This window comes from Bos taurus, chromosome X, assembly GCF_002263795.3.
Source record: "Bos taurus isolate L1 Dominette 01449 registration number 42190680 breed Hereford chromosome X, ARS-UCD2.0, whole genome shotgun sequence".
Lineage (NCBI taxonomy): Eukaryota > Metazoa > Chordata > Mammalia > Artiodactyla > Bovidae > Bos > Bos taurus.
Window position 1 is genome coordinate 36,210,977 of NC_037357.1, and position 16,968 is coordinate 36,227,944.

At 48.9% G+C, this 16,968-nt stretch overlaps 1 protein-coding gene and 1 non-coding gene across 2 annotated transcripts; both read right to left on the reverse strand.

Moving 5' to 3' along the window:
* Nucleotides 1-13: 13 nt before the first annotated feature.
* DKC1 (dyskerin pseudouridine synthase 1) lies at nt 14-11,848 on the reverse strand. Its single transcript, NM_001105395.1, has 15 exons — nt 11,812-11,848; nt 11,115-11,182; nt 10,572-10,658; nt 9,095-9,186; nt 8,712-8,896; nt 8,013-8,077; nt 7,612-7,738; nt 6,686-6,816; nt 6,127-6,270; nt 4,709-4,829; nt 3,444-3,562; nt 2,752-2,855; nt 1,938-2,016; nt 1,174-1,293; nt 14-861 (listed from the first exon to the last, which is right to left on the reverse strand). The coding sequence occupies exons 1-15, from the start codon at nt 11,825-11,827 to the stop codon at nt 799-801; spliced, it is 1,521 nt and encodes a 506-aa protein (NP_001098865.1). The 5' UTR covers nt 11,828-11,848; the 3' UTR covers nt 14-798.
* Nucleotides 6,443-6,524, reverse strand: MIR664A (microRNA mir-664a). The gene has a single exon (NR_031274.1). It is a non-coding gene; the product is annotated as a microRNA mir-664a (primary transcript).
* Nucleotides 11,849-16,968: the final 5,120 nt, after the last annotated feature.

Sequence of the window (16,968 nt, forward strand, 5' to 3'; positions counted from 1 at the left end):
AGGAATACTTAAAAAACTTCAGAAGGAAATTTAATCAAGTAAAAATTACAACCTTCTCCCAGCAGGGAAAGGAACGGAGGAGTAAAACAAAGCCTGGAGGAATGGTTTTTTTTGGGGGGTACTGAGCTCACAAACACAACTAGCCAGGTGGAGTCAGGCGCCTGAGGTTGTGTGTATATGTACAAACTGTGAAGTGTACACAAGGGAGGGCATGGAAAGAGCGCACAAGACAAGCGTGCCAGAGCCCTCAGCCAGGCCTCCACCTGGAAAGGAAATCCAGGTGACTGAGGGAACTCTTGACACGAGACTGCTGTCCTCAGCACGCTGGCAAAAAAGATTATTCCCTCAATAACATGATTCAGTTCTGGTTTTTGTTTTTTTTTTCACTTGCTCTAGACCATTTTGTGGAACTGCCTTTTTTTGTTTAGATACTTTTTAGACAAGGGAAGTGGAGAAGCCAACTGGGAGAGGCCCAGGATCATCAGCTGGCCCCAGGAAACAGCCGTGGGTGGGCACTGGGCAGCGCTGGGTCTGCAGGGGAGGTGCTGTGAGTCTCCTGGGCAGAGCAGCGGATGACGCCCAGTCTACCCCCTTCACCAGAGTCCTTACAACAGGACGAGATGGGGCGGCCGTGCCAGGGGGCCTCGGCAAGGGCTCTGTGAGCTGCTCCCACGTGCTGGCCTCTCCGCCCTTCTGGGGACCTCGGGTCCCCTCCCTCGAGGACCAACGGAGCTCCAGGTTCACAATAAGGCTTTGATGGCTCCTCCCACCTGGACGCTGTGCCACACGTGGCCGCCCCTACTCGGAGACCATTTCCGCTTTGATTTTCTTCTTCTTCTTCTTCTTGGTGCTGTCACTGTCCTGGGAGGAAAAGCAAGCATCTCGTAAGCACTGCCACTTTCCCAGTCCCACCCCGTTGGGGTCACTAGAAGGTGATGCTCATGACTCGGATGTCCTGGGTGACATCAATCTTGCGCATTGCAGTCCTGAGTTTTTCACCGATGCCTTTGCCTTCACGTACCCCAGCTCCGCAGCCTCCCAACCCACCACGCACGGAATCCTGAGCCGATGCTAGGAAACCTGGGCCCATCCCATCGTCCCTCCCAGGCAGTGGGCAATGCCTTCCCCTCAGGGACCCATGGGGGCCCGGGTCCTGGGCCTGCCTGCACACACCCCAGCTCCTGGCTTCTCCGCAGCAGCTTTGGCCTTCTCCTTCTTTTTCTTCTTCTTTTCCTTCTTGACCACCTGCGGAGCCGCCGGGGATGTGTCCTCACTCTCGCTCTCTCGCTTCCGCTAAGGTGGAGACCACGGATGCACATTAGATCCGAGACCAACGTGGACAAGAACATTTTCAGTGAGTCACAAAAGGTGGGGAGCCAGCCCGCCAAGAGGATCCTGATGGGACCCGACAGGAAGTTTGCGAAAACCCCTGAAGGGGCCTGGTTTAGCAGGCATTCAGAGACTGTCATGCCTGAAGGCCAGGAAGCCGGGGGCACAGCCGGAGTGCCAGGGCAACACAGAAAGGCCGCCTCCTCCCTGGGGTGCTCCAGGGAGCCCTCAGAGGGGGCAGGTGGGTCAGGAACCCCACCTGCCAGGTTCCACGGCAGGCCCTTTTCAGGAAATTTGGTGCCACCCGCAGAAACAGACAAGCCACTGTGCCATCTGATGCCAGCGGCCCCCAGCCCTGAAGCCACCACGTGCACAGGTGTTTGCTGGCCTTCTGCCGAGTTCTGCCTGGCCTCGAGTATCCCGATCTCGATTCCAACATGCTCCTGTCACCCGTTGACCCCACTCTGTTCCACAGCTGTGGCCTGAGCTCAGCTGGCAGCCCAGGCCAGTCTAACCCCCAGGCCCACAGAACCCCCAACAGACACAACAGACCAGCAGCTGGTGCGGCTGGGTGGAGTGTTCCAAAGCCAGCACGGCACACCACTCACCTTTGGGGTTTTCACTACCTCAGCAACTACCGGCGTGGCTTTGACTGCTTTGGGTGGCACGTCTTTCTTGGCAGAATTGCTACGAGAGGAGCAGAAGCAAAGGGTAAGGGTCACGGACCTGCTGTCCTCAGAGGCCCGGCTGCACAAAGGCATATCCGGCCAGTCGAAAGCCACTGTAGAACACTGATGCTGGACAGAAGAGCTCACCACTGCCACTTGCAGCCTGACTCTGTCTAGAGTCCCACAAGCCAGGCTGGCAAGGGATAACCATTGGCTGTGTGGGGCCCAATGCCCTGACCTGCCTGGGGCAGCCAGGGTTCAGTGCCAGCCCCCAAGGCGAGTCCCAACAGCCCTTCCCTGAGCACATTTCCTCCATTACTGGCTCCGTACTCATTGGAAGGACTGATGTTGAAGCTGAAACTCCCAACAATCTGGCCACCTGATGTGAAGAGCTGACTCACTTGAAATGACCCTGATGCTGGGAAAGATTGAAGGTGGGAGGAGAAGGGGACAACAGAGGATGAGATGGTTGGATGGCATCACCAACTCAATGGACATGAGTTTCAGCAAGCTCCGGGAGTTGGTGATGGACAGGGAGGCCTGGCGTGCTGCAGTCCATGGGGCTGCAAAGAGTCAGACATGACTGAACAACTGGACTGAACCGAACTAAGTTGAGGTCCTCACCAGAGTGGACAGGAGGCGGCATCCAGCACTTGGGAGCTCCACGCCCTTCCCTCCTCCCCTGCCATCAAGGGACCCCGGCATTGAGGCAGGCCCCCTATCCACTGCGGGGCTGGCCAACAGCCACCCTCACCTGTAGTCGACGTACTCTTGCATCCAGGTGGCAGGTGTGCTGTCGGTCGGCTTGCCGTGCTTATCCAAAAGGCCCTGCTTGATCATCAGCTTCTTCTGACTCGCCTAGAGGACCGACAGGGTGTCCAGGTTACAATAGTGTCGATGCAAAGCAGATATCATAACCACACACACAGCAGAGCACTCGGAACTCACCCTCTCTTCCACGGGTGCAGACATGGGACTTTCAAAGGGCTTGCTGTATTCCTGGGAGCCTCTGCGGTCTCATTTGTACCACCTGCCATTCCAGCGGCCCCAGACGCTTCCCTCCCTGCTTCACCTCAGTATCTCACATCGTGTATTTCCACTGGAGTGGCTCAAGCAGAGATCCCTTGCCCCGATTCCCTGACCAGGCCAAAGCCCTCATGGTGGACTCGAGGTGCCAGGGACCTTGTCACACCCCTTCGCAGGGCCCTCAACTATGCTGAAAGTCACCATCCCGTCCGTGGTGCAAGTGGACTGAGGTCCATCTACGATCCCCTTAGCCTAAAGATCCTCAGGTCCAAGTGAGGCACATTTCTAACCAGCACCGACTTCCCAGGGCCCGGCACAATGCCAGGACATGGCAGTGGAGACACACCAAGAGCTGCTCGAGTATTCAACAAAGCAAAACACAATGCTGTGCAGAGCACAGGCCCAGTCCCACTTACTTACTTTTGGCCCTAAACCCCATTTCCGAGGGTAAGTGTCTCTCTCCATGATAACTCTCTTGATCTTGGCTACAATGCCGTGGTCGCAGGTGGAGATCACTGCTGTGGTCATCAATGCAATTGCTGCAGGTGTTGGAAAGAGATAAAAGGAAAGATTTGATAACCAGTGAGGCCAAATGCCGCCGTTTTATACAAGTTTTACAAACTTCTTGAAAACTTGTAAGCTTGGACTTCCCTGGTGGTCCAGTGGTGAAGAATTCACCTTCCAATACACAGGACACAAGTTCGATTCCAAGTTGGGGAACTCAGATCCCACATGCCACAGGGCACCTACTCCGGGGTGCCATAAGCAGTGAGACCACGCACAACTAGAGAGAAGCCCACATAGCACAATGAAAGATCCTGTGTGCCACCACTAACACCCAACACAGCCAAACAGATAGATGATTTTTTAGAAAACAATCTCATTGTTGAAATAAAACTCTTAAGCTCTACTGCCTTGAGGTTTCCATTGCGGAGAGTTGCATATGGAGAAAATTCACCATCAGGGGAAGACAGCCTGTGAAATCATGTTCCACTTATCAAGTGCAAAAAAATACTGATACTGATCACACTCATCAAAACCTATGCTTTGGACGTCCTCAGAGGAGACTTCTTAAGTATTCAACTGGCCAAAAAGTTCACATTTTTCAGTTACATGTCTCAGAAAAATCCAAACCCATTTTTTGGCCAGGCCGATACATCCAAAGCTCTTTAATGTGCATTATTTACACCAGGAATAAAGTGTGTCATCAGGATCCCTTTCTAGCTGTGCACAATCAAGGTGGCCACAGAGTGGCTAGCAGCCAGAGGGGAAGGGCCACCTTGATAACGAATCCCAAAGACATACATGTCATGCTTGGAGCTCAGACGGGGACAATCCAACAGTAGCTAAAGTTGTGCAAGTTAGCGTTGCACAGAGAGGGAGCAGACTGAAGGCTCCACAGTTACCACCTTTATTCCCCATCTGTTGATGATTTCTTCTCTCACTGGAGAGCTAAACCACTGAGACAAGGCTCCTAACAGCAGCTGGCGGGACAAGAGGAAACCCCGCTGACCCCTTCTCACACATGCCTGTCCGAACTGGACCTTTGTGCTGTGACCACCCCACAGACCCCAAGGAACACAGGGATTTATTCGGTCACCCCGAGGGAGCCAGGCCTCGGGCACCCCCTCCAAGGGAGCCTGGCTGTGATGGTGCAGAGCGGACAAGGGCCGCTTGCCTCTTACCCATGCAGATTGCCTCCCCTTTGGTGGTGATGACCACGATCTCCTGATTGACCTCAATGCCGTCCTCGTAGCGCAGGACACCTGGGAGCATGATCTTTGCCCCGTAGCAGATGGCGTTCACCTGGCAGGATGGCAGCACCATGAGTGCCCCCGTCACAGGGCGGCCCCTGCCCTCTGCCCCACCCCACACTGGGCCAAAGTGGGTCAGGGGGACCAGTGAGCACCCCCTACCCGTCCCAGAGGCCCGACAGCATCCACAGCCTGCCATGCAGCTTGGATCACAGCTGCCACCCACCACAGATTGATTCAGAAATGTAACCAGGGCTGAAGTCGCTACTCCTGTCCAGAGTTTACCTGTTCTCTATGTCTCAGCATGAAGGGAAAACACCCTAATAGAGCTAGGTAATAACTACCTTCCCAGGTCATATTCCTAGGTAATAATTACATCCCCAAAGGAATGCACAAGCAACACTGCCAAGGCCTGCTGAACCAATGCTACACGTTTTGACATGTCCTTTACGGACCTAGAGATACATGTCAAGGCCAACTCTCCCTGAGTCTGCCCACACTTGAGGTGTTCAATCCACCCTGAGGGTCTTGTCTTCACTCGCCATATTTCTCCCCTCCCTTGAAATTCCCCCAGAAGCCACTAATTTGACCCTATCAAAAGGGAATCACATTCACGTTGTCTTGTGTACTTTTTTCTCTATCATTATAGGAGCAGATTGTGGTATGCCTCTTCAGTTTTTTGTCTTTTATTATAAACTCTAACATCTATACAGTCAAACATGTATATAGTTTAAGATCTGAGTATGAATGAACAAGCTCAAATTATTAAATATATAAATGATTACTTTCTATGAGATTATTTAGTATGCATACTAAGAAAAAAGGCTTGATAATCTCCGCGATATTTAGGTTTTATGGCCTCAAATTGGGATTTCAACAAAGCTTCTAATGGAGATTCCGAAAGGAGAACTAGCCAACTCTCTAATCTCAATCATTTATCCCCATCAAAACAACTTTTTCTAGCAATAGTTTAAAAAAAAAACCAAGGTGTCTTAGGCACATGCAAAACTACCAGTTTACGGGAAGAGCAAATTTAATGTACCACTAACAGTCTATTTCTTGAACCAAGTTACTTACTCTAAACATTTAATGGAATCAGGCCCAATATTAAACTTTAACTTTATATTTGGTTTTCACTTAATAAAGTTAATCATAAATACTTCCATTAACAAAAATAAATTAATCCAGTGTTCAATATACGAAACCAGAAAAAAAGAAAAGAAACCCCAAGGAAAGTAGCGGTTGTAAGATCACAAAATCCTATTTTATTTCTTTAAATAGAATGAAATTTTCAGGCCATGGACCACATCTCCTCTCCTGAGCTCCCATTTTGTGCAAACAGAACTTACTGCACTATCTTTCATGACTAGCCGTTTATGAGACGTCAACAGCTTTTCCAAAGGGTAAACAACTCGCCGCAGGTAACTCTCATCCTTGTGGTTATCATACAGCCATTGGGCATCAAGCACATCATGCATCGTCACCATGTGGTCCTGGGAAGTAGCCACACATGAAAATTAATAAAGTGCCATTGTACTCCCAATAGAAAATGGACCTCACACTTCCAAACACTGAATCAGTTTTGTCTCGTCTGCTAGTCCAAACTCATTAGTCTTCGGTCTGTTTTCAGTCACCTCTGTAACTGGTGGTCTAGTAAACCTAAGCAGGCATATCTGGAGGCTAGGGAGTAAACGAATAGAGTAACAGTCTCCATCCACACACACCCCAGCCTGTGTTTTAATGTCCCAAAGTTTAATTAACAGAACAGGGAAGCTGCCCCGGACTGAACTCAACACTTTGGAAACTGCCTTATCTGAGATGGGAGGTAGGTAGAGTTCCACCAAGGGCTGGAAGATCTAAGTATCAGCCGGCTTTAAGAAAAAAAAAAAACTCCTACCTATGACATACCTTTTCACTCATGACTCCAGAACGAACCCTCCGGAGTTCCTGCATCTGACCACCAACTCCCAACAACAAACCAAGGTGAACACACAGCGTCCGAATATAAGTGCCAGCCTCACAACTCACCCAGAAGATTCCTAAAACACACGCACACACAAAAGTAGCACATATTTTCCTAAGTAAACACATGAAAGAAAGAAAAGAAAGTGAAGTCGCTCAGTTGTGCCCAACTCTGTGACCCCATGAACTGTAGCCCACCAGGCTCCTCCATCCATAGAATTTTCTAGGCAAGAGTACGAGAGTGGGTGGCCATTTCCTCCTCCAGAGGATCTTCCCGACCCAGGGATTGAACCTGTGTCTCCCATGTTGCAGGCAGAACACTTTACCGTCTGAGCCACCAGGGAATCCCTTAGGGAGAAAGGTATTGAGTATGATGTTTACTTTAAGTCTTTCTTTATGGATACCTGTATCAGGTTGAGGAATTATTCTTCTATGCTTAACTCACTGAATAGTTTTTATTATAAAAGGGTGGGCTTCTGTGGAGGCTCAGATGGTAAAGTGTCTGCCTGCAATGTGGGAGAGACCTGGGTTCGATCCCTGGCTCAGGAAGATCCCTTGGAGAAGGCAATGGCCACCCACTCCAGTACTCTTGCCTAGAAAATTCCATGGATGGAGGAGCCTGGTGGGCTACAGTCCACGGGGTCGCAAAGAGTTGGACACAACTGAGCGAATTCACTTTCTTTAAGTAAACACATGACCAGGTGAGAAACCCAGTTATTCTCTACCTGCAGCAGCGAAACTGGAGATGACACAGGCCACAACTACCCCATACGCTCAAGGCAGCTACTTTTACCAGACTCTGATTCTGGAAAATTCATTCGACACCAGAGTTCTCTGTGTCAGCTCGGCGCCCCACAGGCCTGAGGACCCACCTAATCGTCTTTCAGGGTCATACTCAATCATTTTGCTCTCGTAGATGGTTCTGACTCGGAGTTGCCTTTTTACCGCAGCAATGAGTGGGGGTCGCTGGAATAAGGCACCTGTCAGGGTTTCTAGGGCCTGGGAAGAAACACAAACGAAATTGCTCTTACTGCATGGACTCTCAAAGACGATCAAAGGGCAGATTTGAGGAGTTTAAGGGCACAAGTGACACACAGAAGTTCTCTTGCAATCATTAAAAGGGCCTTTCAATTTTTGAACTCCACACGGGTGGCTCAGGACTGATCAGAAGCCTCCTCAGAAGGGACATGAGCAGAAGTATCTCTGCCATCTGCAGTCACCTGCCCAGGTTGGCCCAGTGGCTCAGGTGGGTTCCCTCCAATGACAGACTCACCCTGGAAAGCTGAGTCCCCCCTTCGATAGCATTGTGCAGCCGGACAATCCCCACATACTCTTTGCCTGTAAAATGACAAGAGTAGTCAGGTGTGGCCACCGAGTTTGCTGTTATTTCCTATATGCTTGTATCACTTGTAATCTTGTGCAGCCACGGAAAGCAGGAAAATTTCTATCAAATTTGCAGGAAGACAGATTTCAGGGTGCAGATGTAGGAAAGGAACAAAGACCCTAATGTCGTAGGTTCAATTCTCAACATGCTGAGAAGGACAAGAACACCTGTGGACAGTCTGCCTGGAGGGCACCTTGCAAGGCCAAGTAGAATTTTCCCTGATGACAACAAGGAAGCATTATTTTAGGCAGAAGCTGCAGGGTATTTCGAGGAGCCTGAAGTGACAGGCCTGCAGTCAGACTTGGACTCAGCTCTGCCTCAGGGCTAGAAGCAGATCCACTTGGCTCCACATGTTTATCAAAAGCACCCAGAACTCCCAACAAGGCAGCCTCATCAGGATCTGGCAGAAAACAGAAGGCACATACCAAGCCAGAGTATCCCTTGCTTCTGTTTTTTTTTTGTTTGTTTGTTTGTAAGATTTTACCAATGTAAGAAATCACTTCTGAAAATCACATGCAGAAGGGCAAGGAAACACAGAAAGCCTTCCCAGCTTCAAGTTGCCCCATCCTTCCTCCCACTCTGATTTACCTGCGCTCTGCTGTGATTTCACCAAGCGAGTGGCTCTTTCGATGCACACTATTAAACAACCAGTCACCTTGGGATCCAGGGTTCCACTGTGTCCCGTCTTCTCGACCCGAAGTATTCGCCGGATCCAGGCTACCACCTCATGGGAAGAGGGGTTGGAGGGCTTGTCAAGGTTAATAAAACCTGTCCTAGATTGGGAAAGAAATTACTGTATCATCAACTCTGGGCCTCGGATGAAAATTAAATTTGCAGAGTAAAAACCAAGTGTTGACCATGGGCACAGGTTATCATATATATCGAGGGCATGTCACACATCCTTGAATAACTGATGTGAAAGGGTCACTGTGCAAAGAAGTGTGAACAGTGCTTGCTCCCAACATACTTACCTGATGTAGTCCCCAATCTCCCTCTTCAGAGGATTTGAACCACAAGGAAGAGGTGTGTAATGTGTTGTCCTTACATTTAGCTTATCAAAATTCTAGAAAGCAATGATAAAACACAAAATAAGCAATAAATCATTAACACGTAGAAAATTAAGTCAGGACCACTACGAACCATGATAAGGCGACCCTTTGGGTTCCTGTTTTGGATCTTGCTCCTGTATTTCCATTATCTGCTGTGACAGACTGCTAAGCCCCACTACATGCTGGAGAAATTACCCAAGTAAGAAGACCTCCTGGGGTCCTACGAACAAATGTGGCTTCACTGCACAGGCTTATGCGTAAACTACAGACTAGTTTTGATTTTTTTCAGGGACCAAAGGTAGCCAGCTGGAGGATGACTGGCAACACCTGACCAGCTCACTCCTGCCTTTGACGCTCCCATTCCACTCCTTATATTTGCTTCTCCTCGCTCTTTCCAAGCTTCCACCACCAGTCTGAAAACGCTCCCTTCAGTGCAAGTTCATTAGCTTCATGTTGGTACTTCCCACAAGCAGCATGTTTCTCCCACCTTTAGATTTTACATTCCATGATGGTAGGACTGTTGCCAACATGATTTACTGGCAGGTAAAAATAAGAGAACCAGACGCTATCTAAATGGCAGACACACCTGGCCAAGCAGAAATTCAACTGCATTGAATTATATAAACAAATCTCATATTTAACCTCCTATTTAGTGGTTGATTCAAATTTTCTAGGCAAGAATACTGGAGTGGGTGGCCATTTCCTTCTCCAGGGGATCTTCCTGACCCAGGGATCAAACCCGGGTCTCCCACATAGCGGGCAGACACTTTACCGTCTGAGCCACCAGAGAATCCTGTCTTTCAGTAAACTTACCTCCTAATCTCATAGCTGGCACCCATTATGTCAGTATCGAAATTTTAACTCTATTCGTTACTGAACTACTTTATAAAAAACCCAACACAATAGTCAATAACTTCTAGAGTACATGATACATGCTGGGCACTTCGGCACGTTTCATGGATCACCTCCTGCAACCCTCAGTGGGCCTTCTGAAAGAGCAGGTATTATTTGCCAGGAGCCTCAGAGAGGTCAAGATTAGCCTAAGGTCACAACAGTGCCTGACCCAAAGGGGTCTAGCATCGAAACCTATGCTGTAAAGCATATATTACTCCACAAACCAGTAAATGTCTGTAAAGTGAAGCTAAGTACAGAAATTGAGAATTGTTTATAAAATTTGATAGCAGTCTCACATTGTTGCAAAATTTACCTGTATTCCACAAGTGTTGGGTACACTGGAAATTAAGGAAAAAAAAAAAAAAAAAACAACAACTCGGGTCTTCATCTCAACTACCTTGAGGAACACTGATTTAGGCAGCCTCACCTAGCCTTGCCTAAGTCCAGGATCCATTCTTAATCAACAGTGTAAAAGCCAGACGTTGAGGTGATGCAAAACACATACCTTTAGCAACAGAGGCCACTGAGACGTGTCCAACTGAGCCACTCTGGATTCAGGTTTGATGAGAAATTCTTCAGCATGTTGTATTTCCTTCCAGAGGACAGAAACACAACTTGTTAAGACTCCCCACTTGAATGTGAACCCTTCTATTACAACCACCAAGGTCTACACCTGTGCAATTAAAAACAAGGTGTCTATGCCTATTCACTGAGATCTCCATAAGAAAGAGAAGAAATAAACGAAGAATTGAGAAAAATAAGTGAAGTGGCACCAAGATGGGAATAGCCAATTTAAGAGAAAAGAGGGATAGTGGGTCTGATAAGAAAGACAATTTCAGGGAAAGCAGTCACTGTGGGCAACACCATTTAGCAAAGTGTGCCTGACAGCAGAGACCTAGGCTGGATGGAGCTTTATAGTTTCTATCTCACGACCGCAAACGATGACACCCCATTCCTTCAAAATCTTCAGAAACAGTTCTTTTCTGCAATCTGGCCTCTAAGAAACCTTTCTTTTGAGTCGGAGCAGAGTAAAAATATTCCTACTCACCGCCACAGCCTCCTCTGGTAATGATTTCCGCTCCTTTTTCTTCTTATGTTTCTTCGGCAAAATAAGGACTTAAAAAACACACACAAGAATTGGGAGTTTTCCCCGAAAATCAAGGCGATCGAGTTGAAAATAGAGGACGCGTCAGGGAAGCTGAAAAACGGCCATCTGGTATAGGCTCGTAGGGAAAGCGAGGGGGGTCAGGCCAGTGCCCGGAGCGGCCGGGCGGGCTCGCGATAGCAGGCGCACGTGTCCCCCTCCAGCCCGGTTCACCACGTGGCCGCGCGGGGCTGAAAGGCCCTCAGCCCGCAAGTTCCGTCAGGGACCGTCCGACGGTCCTCGAGGGCTTGGGGCCCCTAGAACTTTTTCGCTTAGGAGCTCCGCGCCCGCCCGAGCCCCTCGGCCCCTTCTCTTTCCTTCCTTGTGCGGCGCTGACCACGGCGGCAGAACGGGGGAGCGCGACCCAGGCCCAGTCGGCGGGAGGCCTGGGCCTCATGGCGTCACGTCACCGCGGGGGCCTCTCAATCTCTCGCCCTCACCCCGTGGAGCCAAGGCCAAGCGACAAGGTCGGCGGGAGGCGCGGCGGCTGGAGCCAGCGGACAGTTCTGGTCTCGATGTCCGCCACCCCCCACCCCCGGCTCCCCCCGTCGGAGGTCGCGACCCGGGCCCGGCCGGCCAACCACCGGAGAACCGCCCTCACCTTCCGCGTCCGCCATGTTGCCCCGCTGAGCTCGCGAGCCGCGTGGGCCACCGCCGCCGAGGAAGCGCCTGCAGGGTCCCGCCGCCGTCAAGCTGCGCCGCTAGGCCCCGCCCACCTGTGCGCCGCCCCGTGCGTGTCGTGCAGAGGGGCGGGGCGAAGCGGCGCGGAGCCCCCAGCGCGCGCTTGCCGGCCGCACCATCTCATTGGCGGCCGCGGCGGCCCGCGCTGGTACCGCCGCGCGAGCGCCTAGGGCTTCGCCCCGCCTTCAGCGGCCCGGCCGGGGAGCGCCTGCGCAGCCCACCTGGGCGGGGCTTAGCTGTGGGCGTGGCCGGGCGAAGGTCTAGTCTTTTTTACAGGTTTTTTTTTTAATGTGAAACTTGGGCCCACCAGTCCATTCTAAAGGAGATCAGCCCTGGCTGTTCTTTGGAAGGAATGATGATAAAGCTGAAACTCCAGTACTTTGGCCACCTCATGCGAAGAGTTGACTCATTGGAAAAGACTCTGATGCTGGGAGGGACTGGGGACAGGAGGAGAAGGGGACGACAGAGGATAAGATGGCTGGATGGCATCACCCACTCGATGGACGTGAGTCTGAGTGAACTCCGGGAGTTGTTGATGGACAGGGAGGCCTGGCTGCTGTGATTCATGGGGTCGCAAAGAGTCGGACACGACTGAGCGACTGAACTGAACTGAACTGGGCACCTGGTCACGTGTCTCAACTTTCCTAGCTTCCCCACCCCCCGACCCTTCAAGGTGGCTGTCGGATCGGTCCTGATGCCGAAATGAAGACAGACGTCGAGGCACATAGAGCTTTGCAGCTTCTAATTTCCATCCTGCTAGAGCGGCACTGCCCAATAGAAACAGAGTGCGAGTCCCTTGTGGAATTTTAAATTTTCCAACATCCACTTGAAAAAAAAAAAATAGACGGTTACATCGGTTTCAGTAACAGACTGTATTTAACACAACGATCGGCAATATTATTGTTTTAGCATATAAGCAATGCACAATATTATGAATGACATATTTTGGTATTTTTTTGTTTGGTTGGTTTTTTTTCTGTACCAAGTCTTCTGGTGATGCTTTCCGGTCACAGCGCAGCTGGATTGCAGCTCCACTGCGGGTCTCCTTGAGCTTCCCTTGGGGCTCAGCTGGTAAAGAATCCGCCTGCAATGCAGGATACCTTAGTTCGATCACTGGGTGGGGAAGATCCCCTGAAGAAGGGAAAAGCTACCCACTCCAGTATTCTGGCCTGGAGAATTCCATGAGGTCGTAAAGAATCGGACACGACTGAGCGACTGAACTGAATTGGGCTCCAGGTGAAGTGATCAATACTCACAGGTCGGTCGCGGTGGCGGTACTAGATCGCCAAGCAACTAGCGGCTCCAGGTTCCAGCTCTTTTCCCTCTTCCTTTCATCCACTTCTCTTCTCGCTCTCAAGTGGGGATTCTTACACCTAGCCCCCATAGACTTGATTGATCTGGAGTTATTTCTTTATTGCTGTTGTCAGTGGAATTTTTACCATCATCTTTTCTAACAAGCTACTACTGACAGAAGAAGACAACTATGGCTCTTCTTCCATTTCCTCCTGTGCCGTCCAAAGATTAGGAATTTTTCCATTTTATTTGTGGCTTAAAATATACACAGTGACAGATTTCCTCTTTTTGGTATCTAAAATCACTGTGGATGGTGACTGCAGCCATGAAATCAGAAGATGTTTGCTCCTTGGCAGGAAAACCATGACAAACCTAGACAGTGTTGAAAAGCAGAGACGTTATTCTGTTGGCAAAGATCCATATAGTCAAGGCTATGGTCTTCCCAGTGGTCACATATGGTTGTGAGAGCTGGATGGTAAAGTGGAGTGCTGAAGAATTGATGCCTTCAAACTGTGGTGCTGGAGAAGACTTCTGAGGGTCCCTTGGACAGCAAGGAGATCAAACCAGTCAGTCTAAAGGGAAATCAGCTGCAGTCCATGGGGTCGCTAAGAGTCGGACACGACTGAGCGACTTCACTTTCACTTTTCACTTTCATGCATTGGAGAAGGAAATGGCAACCCACTCCAGTGTTCTTGCCTGGAGAATCCCAGGGACAGGGGAGCCTGGTGGGCTGCCGTCTATGGGGTCGCACAGAGTCGGACACGACTGAAGCAACTTAGCAGCAGCAGCAGCAGCAACCTTGAATACTCTTTGGAAGGACTGATGCTGAAGCTGAAACTCCAGTATTTTGGTCATCTGATGCAAACAGCTGACTCATTGGAAAAGTCCCTGGTGCTAGGAAAGATTGAGGGCAGAAGGAGAAGAGGGTGTCAGAGGATGAGATGGCTGGATGGCATAACCAATGCAATGGACATGAACTTGGGCAAACTTTGGGAGATGGTGAGGGACAGAGAGGCCTGGTGTGCTGTAGTCCATGGGGTTGCTGAGTCGGACACGACTGGGCTACTGAACAACAACTTCGCTGTTGCTCAGATGGTAAGGAATCTGCCTGCATTGTGGGAGACCTTGGTTCAATCCGTTGTTCAGGAAGATCCCCTGGAGGAGGAAATGGCAACCCACTCCAGTATTCTGGCCTGGAGAATTCCAAGGACAGAGGAGCCTGGTGGGCTACAGTCCATAGCGTTGCAAAGAGTTGGACATGACTGAGTGACTAACACTTTCATTTTTCTTTTTTTTTTTTAATTTATTTATTTTAATTAGAGGCTAATTACTTTACAATATTGTATTGGTTTTGCCACACATCAACATGAATCTGCCACGGGTGTACACTTTCATTTTTCATCAGTTCAGAACTGTTGCTCAGTCATGTCCGATTCTTTGCGACCCCATGAACTGCAGCACGCCAGGCCTCCCTGTCCATCACCAACTCTCGGAGTTTACCCAAACTCATGTCCATCGAGTTGGTGATGCCATCCAACCATCTCATCCTCTGTTCTCTCCTTCTCCTCCCACCTTCAATCTTTCCCAGCATCAGAGTCTTTTCAAATGAACCAGCTCTTCACTTCAGGTGGCCAAAGTATTGGAGTTTCAGCTTCAATATCAGTCCTTCCAATGAACACTTAGGATTGATCTCCTCCAGGATGGATTGGTTGGATTTTTCATCAGATCAGATCAAATCAGTCGCTCAGTCGTGTCCGACTCTTTGCAACCCCATGAATTGCAGCACGCCAGGCCTCCCTGTCCATCACCAACTTCCGGATTTTTCATATATGTGTGTGTGTGTGTGTGTGTGTGTGTGTGTGTGTGTGTGCGTGCACATATGTACACACATATATAATTGGTTTTTCCTCATTTAACTTTTATTCTATCTACAATTTATTTTGTTGTACTCCTTGGAAGAAAAGTTATGACCAACCTAGATAGCATATTGGAAAGCAGAGGTATTACTTTGCCAACAAAGGTCCGTCTAGTCAAGGCTATGGTTTTTTCAGTGGTCATGTGTGGATGTGAGAGTTGGACTGTGAAGAAAGCTGAGCGCTGAAGAACTGATGCTTTTGAACTGTGGTGTTGGAGAAGACTCTTGAGAGTCCCTTGGACTGCAAGGAGATCCAACCAGTCCATTCTGAAGGAGATCAGCCCTGGGATTTCTTTGGAAGGAATGATGCTAAAGCTGAAGCTCCAGTACTTTGGCCACCTCATGCAGAGAGTTGACTCATTGGAAAAGACTCTGATGCTGGGAGGGATTGGGGGCAGAAGGAGAAGGGGACGACAGAGGATGAGATGGCTGGATGGCATCACTGACTCCATGGACGTGAGTCTGAGTGAACTCCAGGAGTTGGTGATGGACAGGGAGGCCTGGTGTGCTGTGATTCATGGGGTCGCAAAGAGTCGGACACGACTGAGCGACTGAACTAAACTGAACTGAAGGTAATCATAATAATACTCTAACTTAATGTTTTATACATAAGCCTTAAAGTTTTATACATAAGAATGTTTTATTCTCTGTAAGAGAATAAATATTCTTTACATGTTCTTAATGGTTCATACACACTTTGTATAAATACAAAGTCCACAGTGTCAACCAGCATTCCATTACACCCCCCCCCATTATTTTATAATGCTTTATTGATACATATTTAGCTAAATTTCAGGAATTCACTAATGGTTCTCCAACACTCCTCATCTGATCTGTTAGCAAAGCCTGGCACCTTTGCTTTCAACAGATCCAGAACCTGATGGTTTTTCCCCACCCTTGATGCTGTCATTGGAGTTCATGCCATCCTTATCTCTCTCCTAGATTTCTTCCTCTGTAGTTCCTCCCTCTTTCTGCTTGTTTCAACTATACTGTCTTCTCAACACAGCCTCTGGAGACACCATGAAACTATAAGTCAGGCCATGTTGCTCCTTTGCTCCAATCCCTTCGATTGCGTCCCATCTCTAATGGGATGAAGATTGCCCCCCATAGGATACATCCTAACACCTGAACCCTATGAATATGAACTTATTTGAAAAAAGCGTGTTTGCAGAGGTCCTGCAGTGAAGCATCTGCGGATGAGGTCATCCTGGATGACTCAGGTGGGCCCCAAATCCAATGACAAGTGTCCTTCGAAGAGAAGAAAGGACACAGACAGAAGAGAAGACCGTGTAAACATAGAGGCGGAGACTGGAGTGATTTGAGACTTCAGCCTCTAAATCGGTAAGAGAATAAATGTTCTTTAAAGCCACCCAGTACAAATGAACCCATTTTCAAAACAGAAATAGTCACAGATGTCAAACATAAACAAGGGGATAAGGAGGGGGAGGAACGTATTGGGAGTTTGGGACTGACATATACACACTACTATATATAAAATATAAAATAGATAACTAATAATAGTTAACTAGGTAAATAAAAATATATAATATATAAAATAGATAACTAACAAGTACCTGTTGTATAGTATAGGGAATTCAATAGTCTGTAATGGCCTACATAGGAAAAGAATCTAAAAGAGAGTGGAGATATGTATATGTATAACTGAATTACTTCACTGTACAGCAGAAACCAACACACCATTGTAAAGCAACTCTACTCCAGTAGTCTTAGTCACTCAGTCATGTCTGACTCTTTGCAACCCCATAGACTGTAGCCCGCCGGGATTCTCTGTCCACTGGGATTCTCCAGGCAAGAGTACTGGAGTGGGTGGCCGTTTCCTTCTCTCCAATCAAAGTGAATTTTTTTAAA

Bases quoted from the DNA above. Each gene is read 5' to 3' on its own strand.
- DKC1 (NM_001105395.1), bottom strand. The intron at 6,817-7,611 runs GTGGGTCCTCAG...CGTGTGTTTTAG, and splicing joins TGACCCTGAAAGACGATTAG to GAATCTTCTGGGTGAGTTGT. The intron at 2,856-3,443 runs GTAAGTAAGTGG...TCGGTCCTCTAG, and splicing joins AATGGGGTTTAGGGCCAAAA to GCGAGTCAGAAGAAGCTGAT.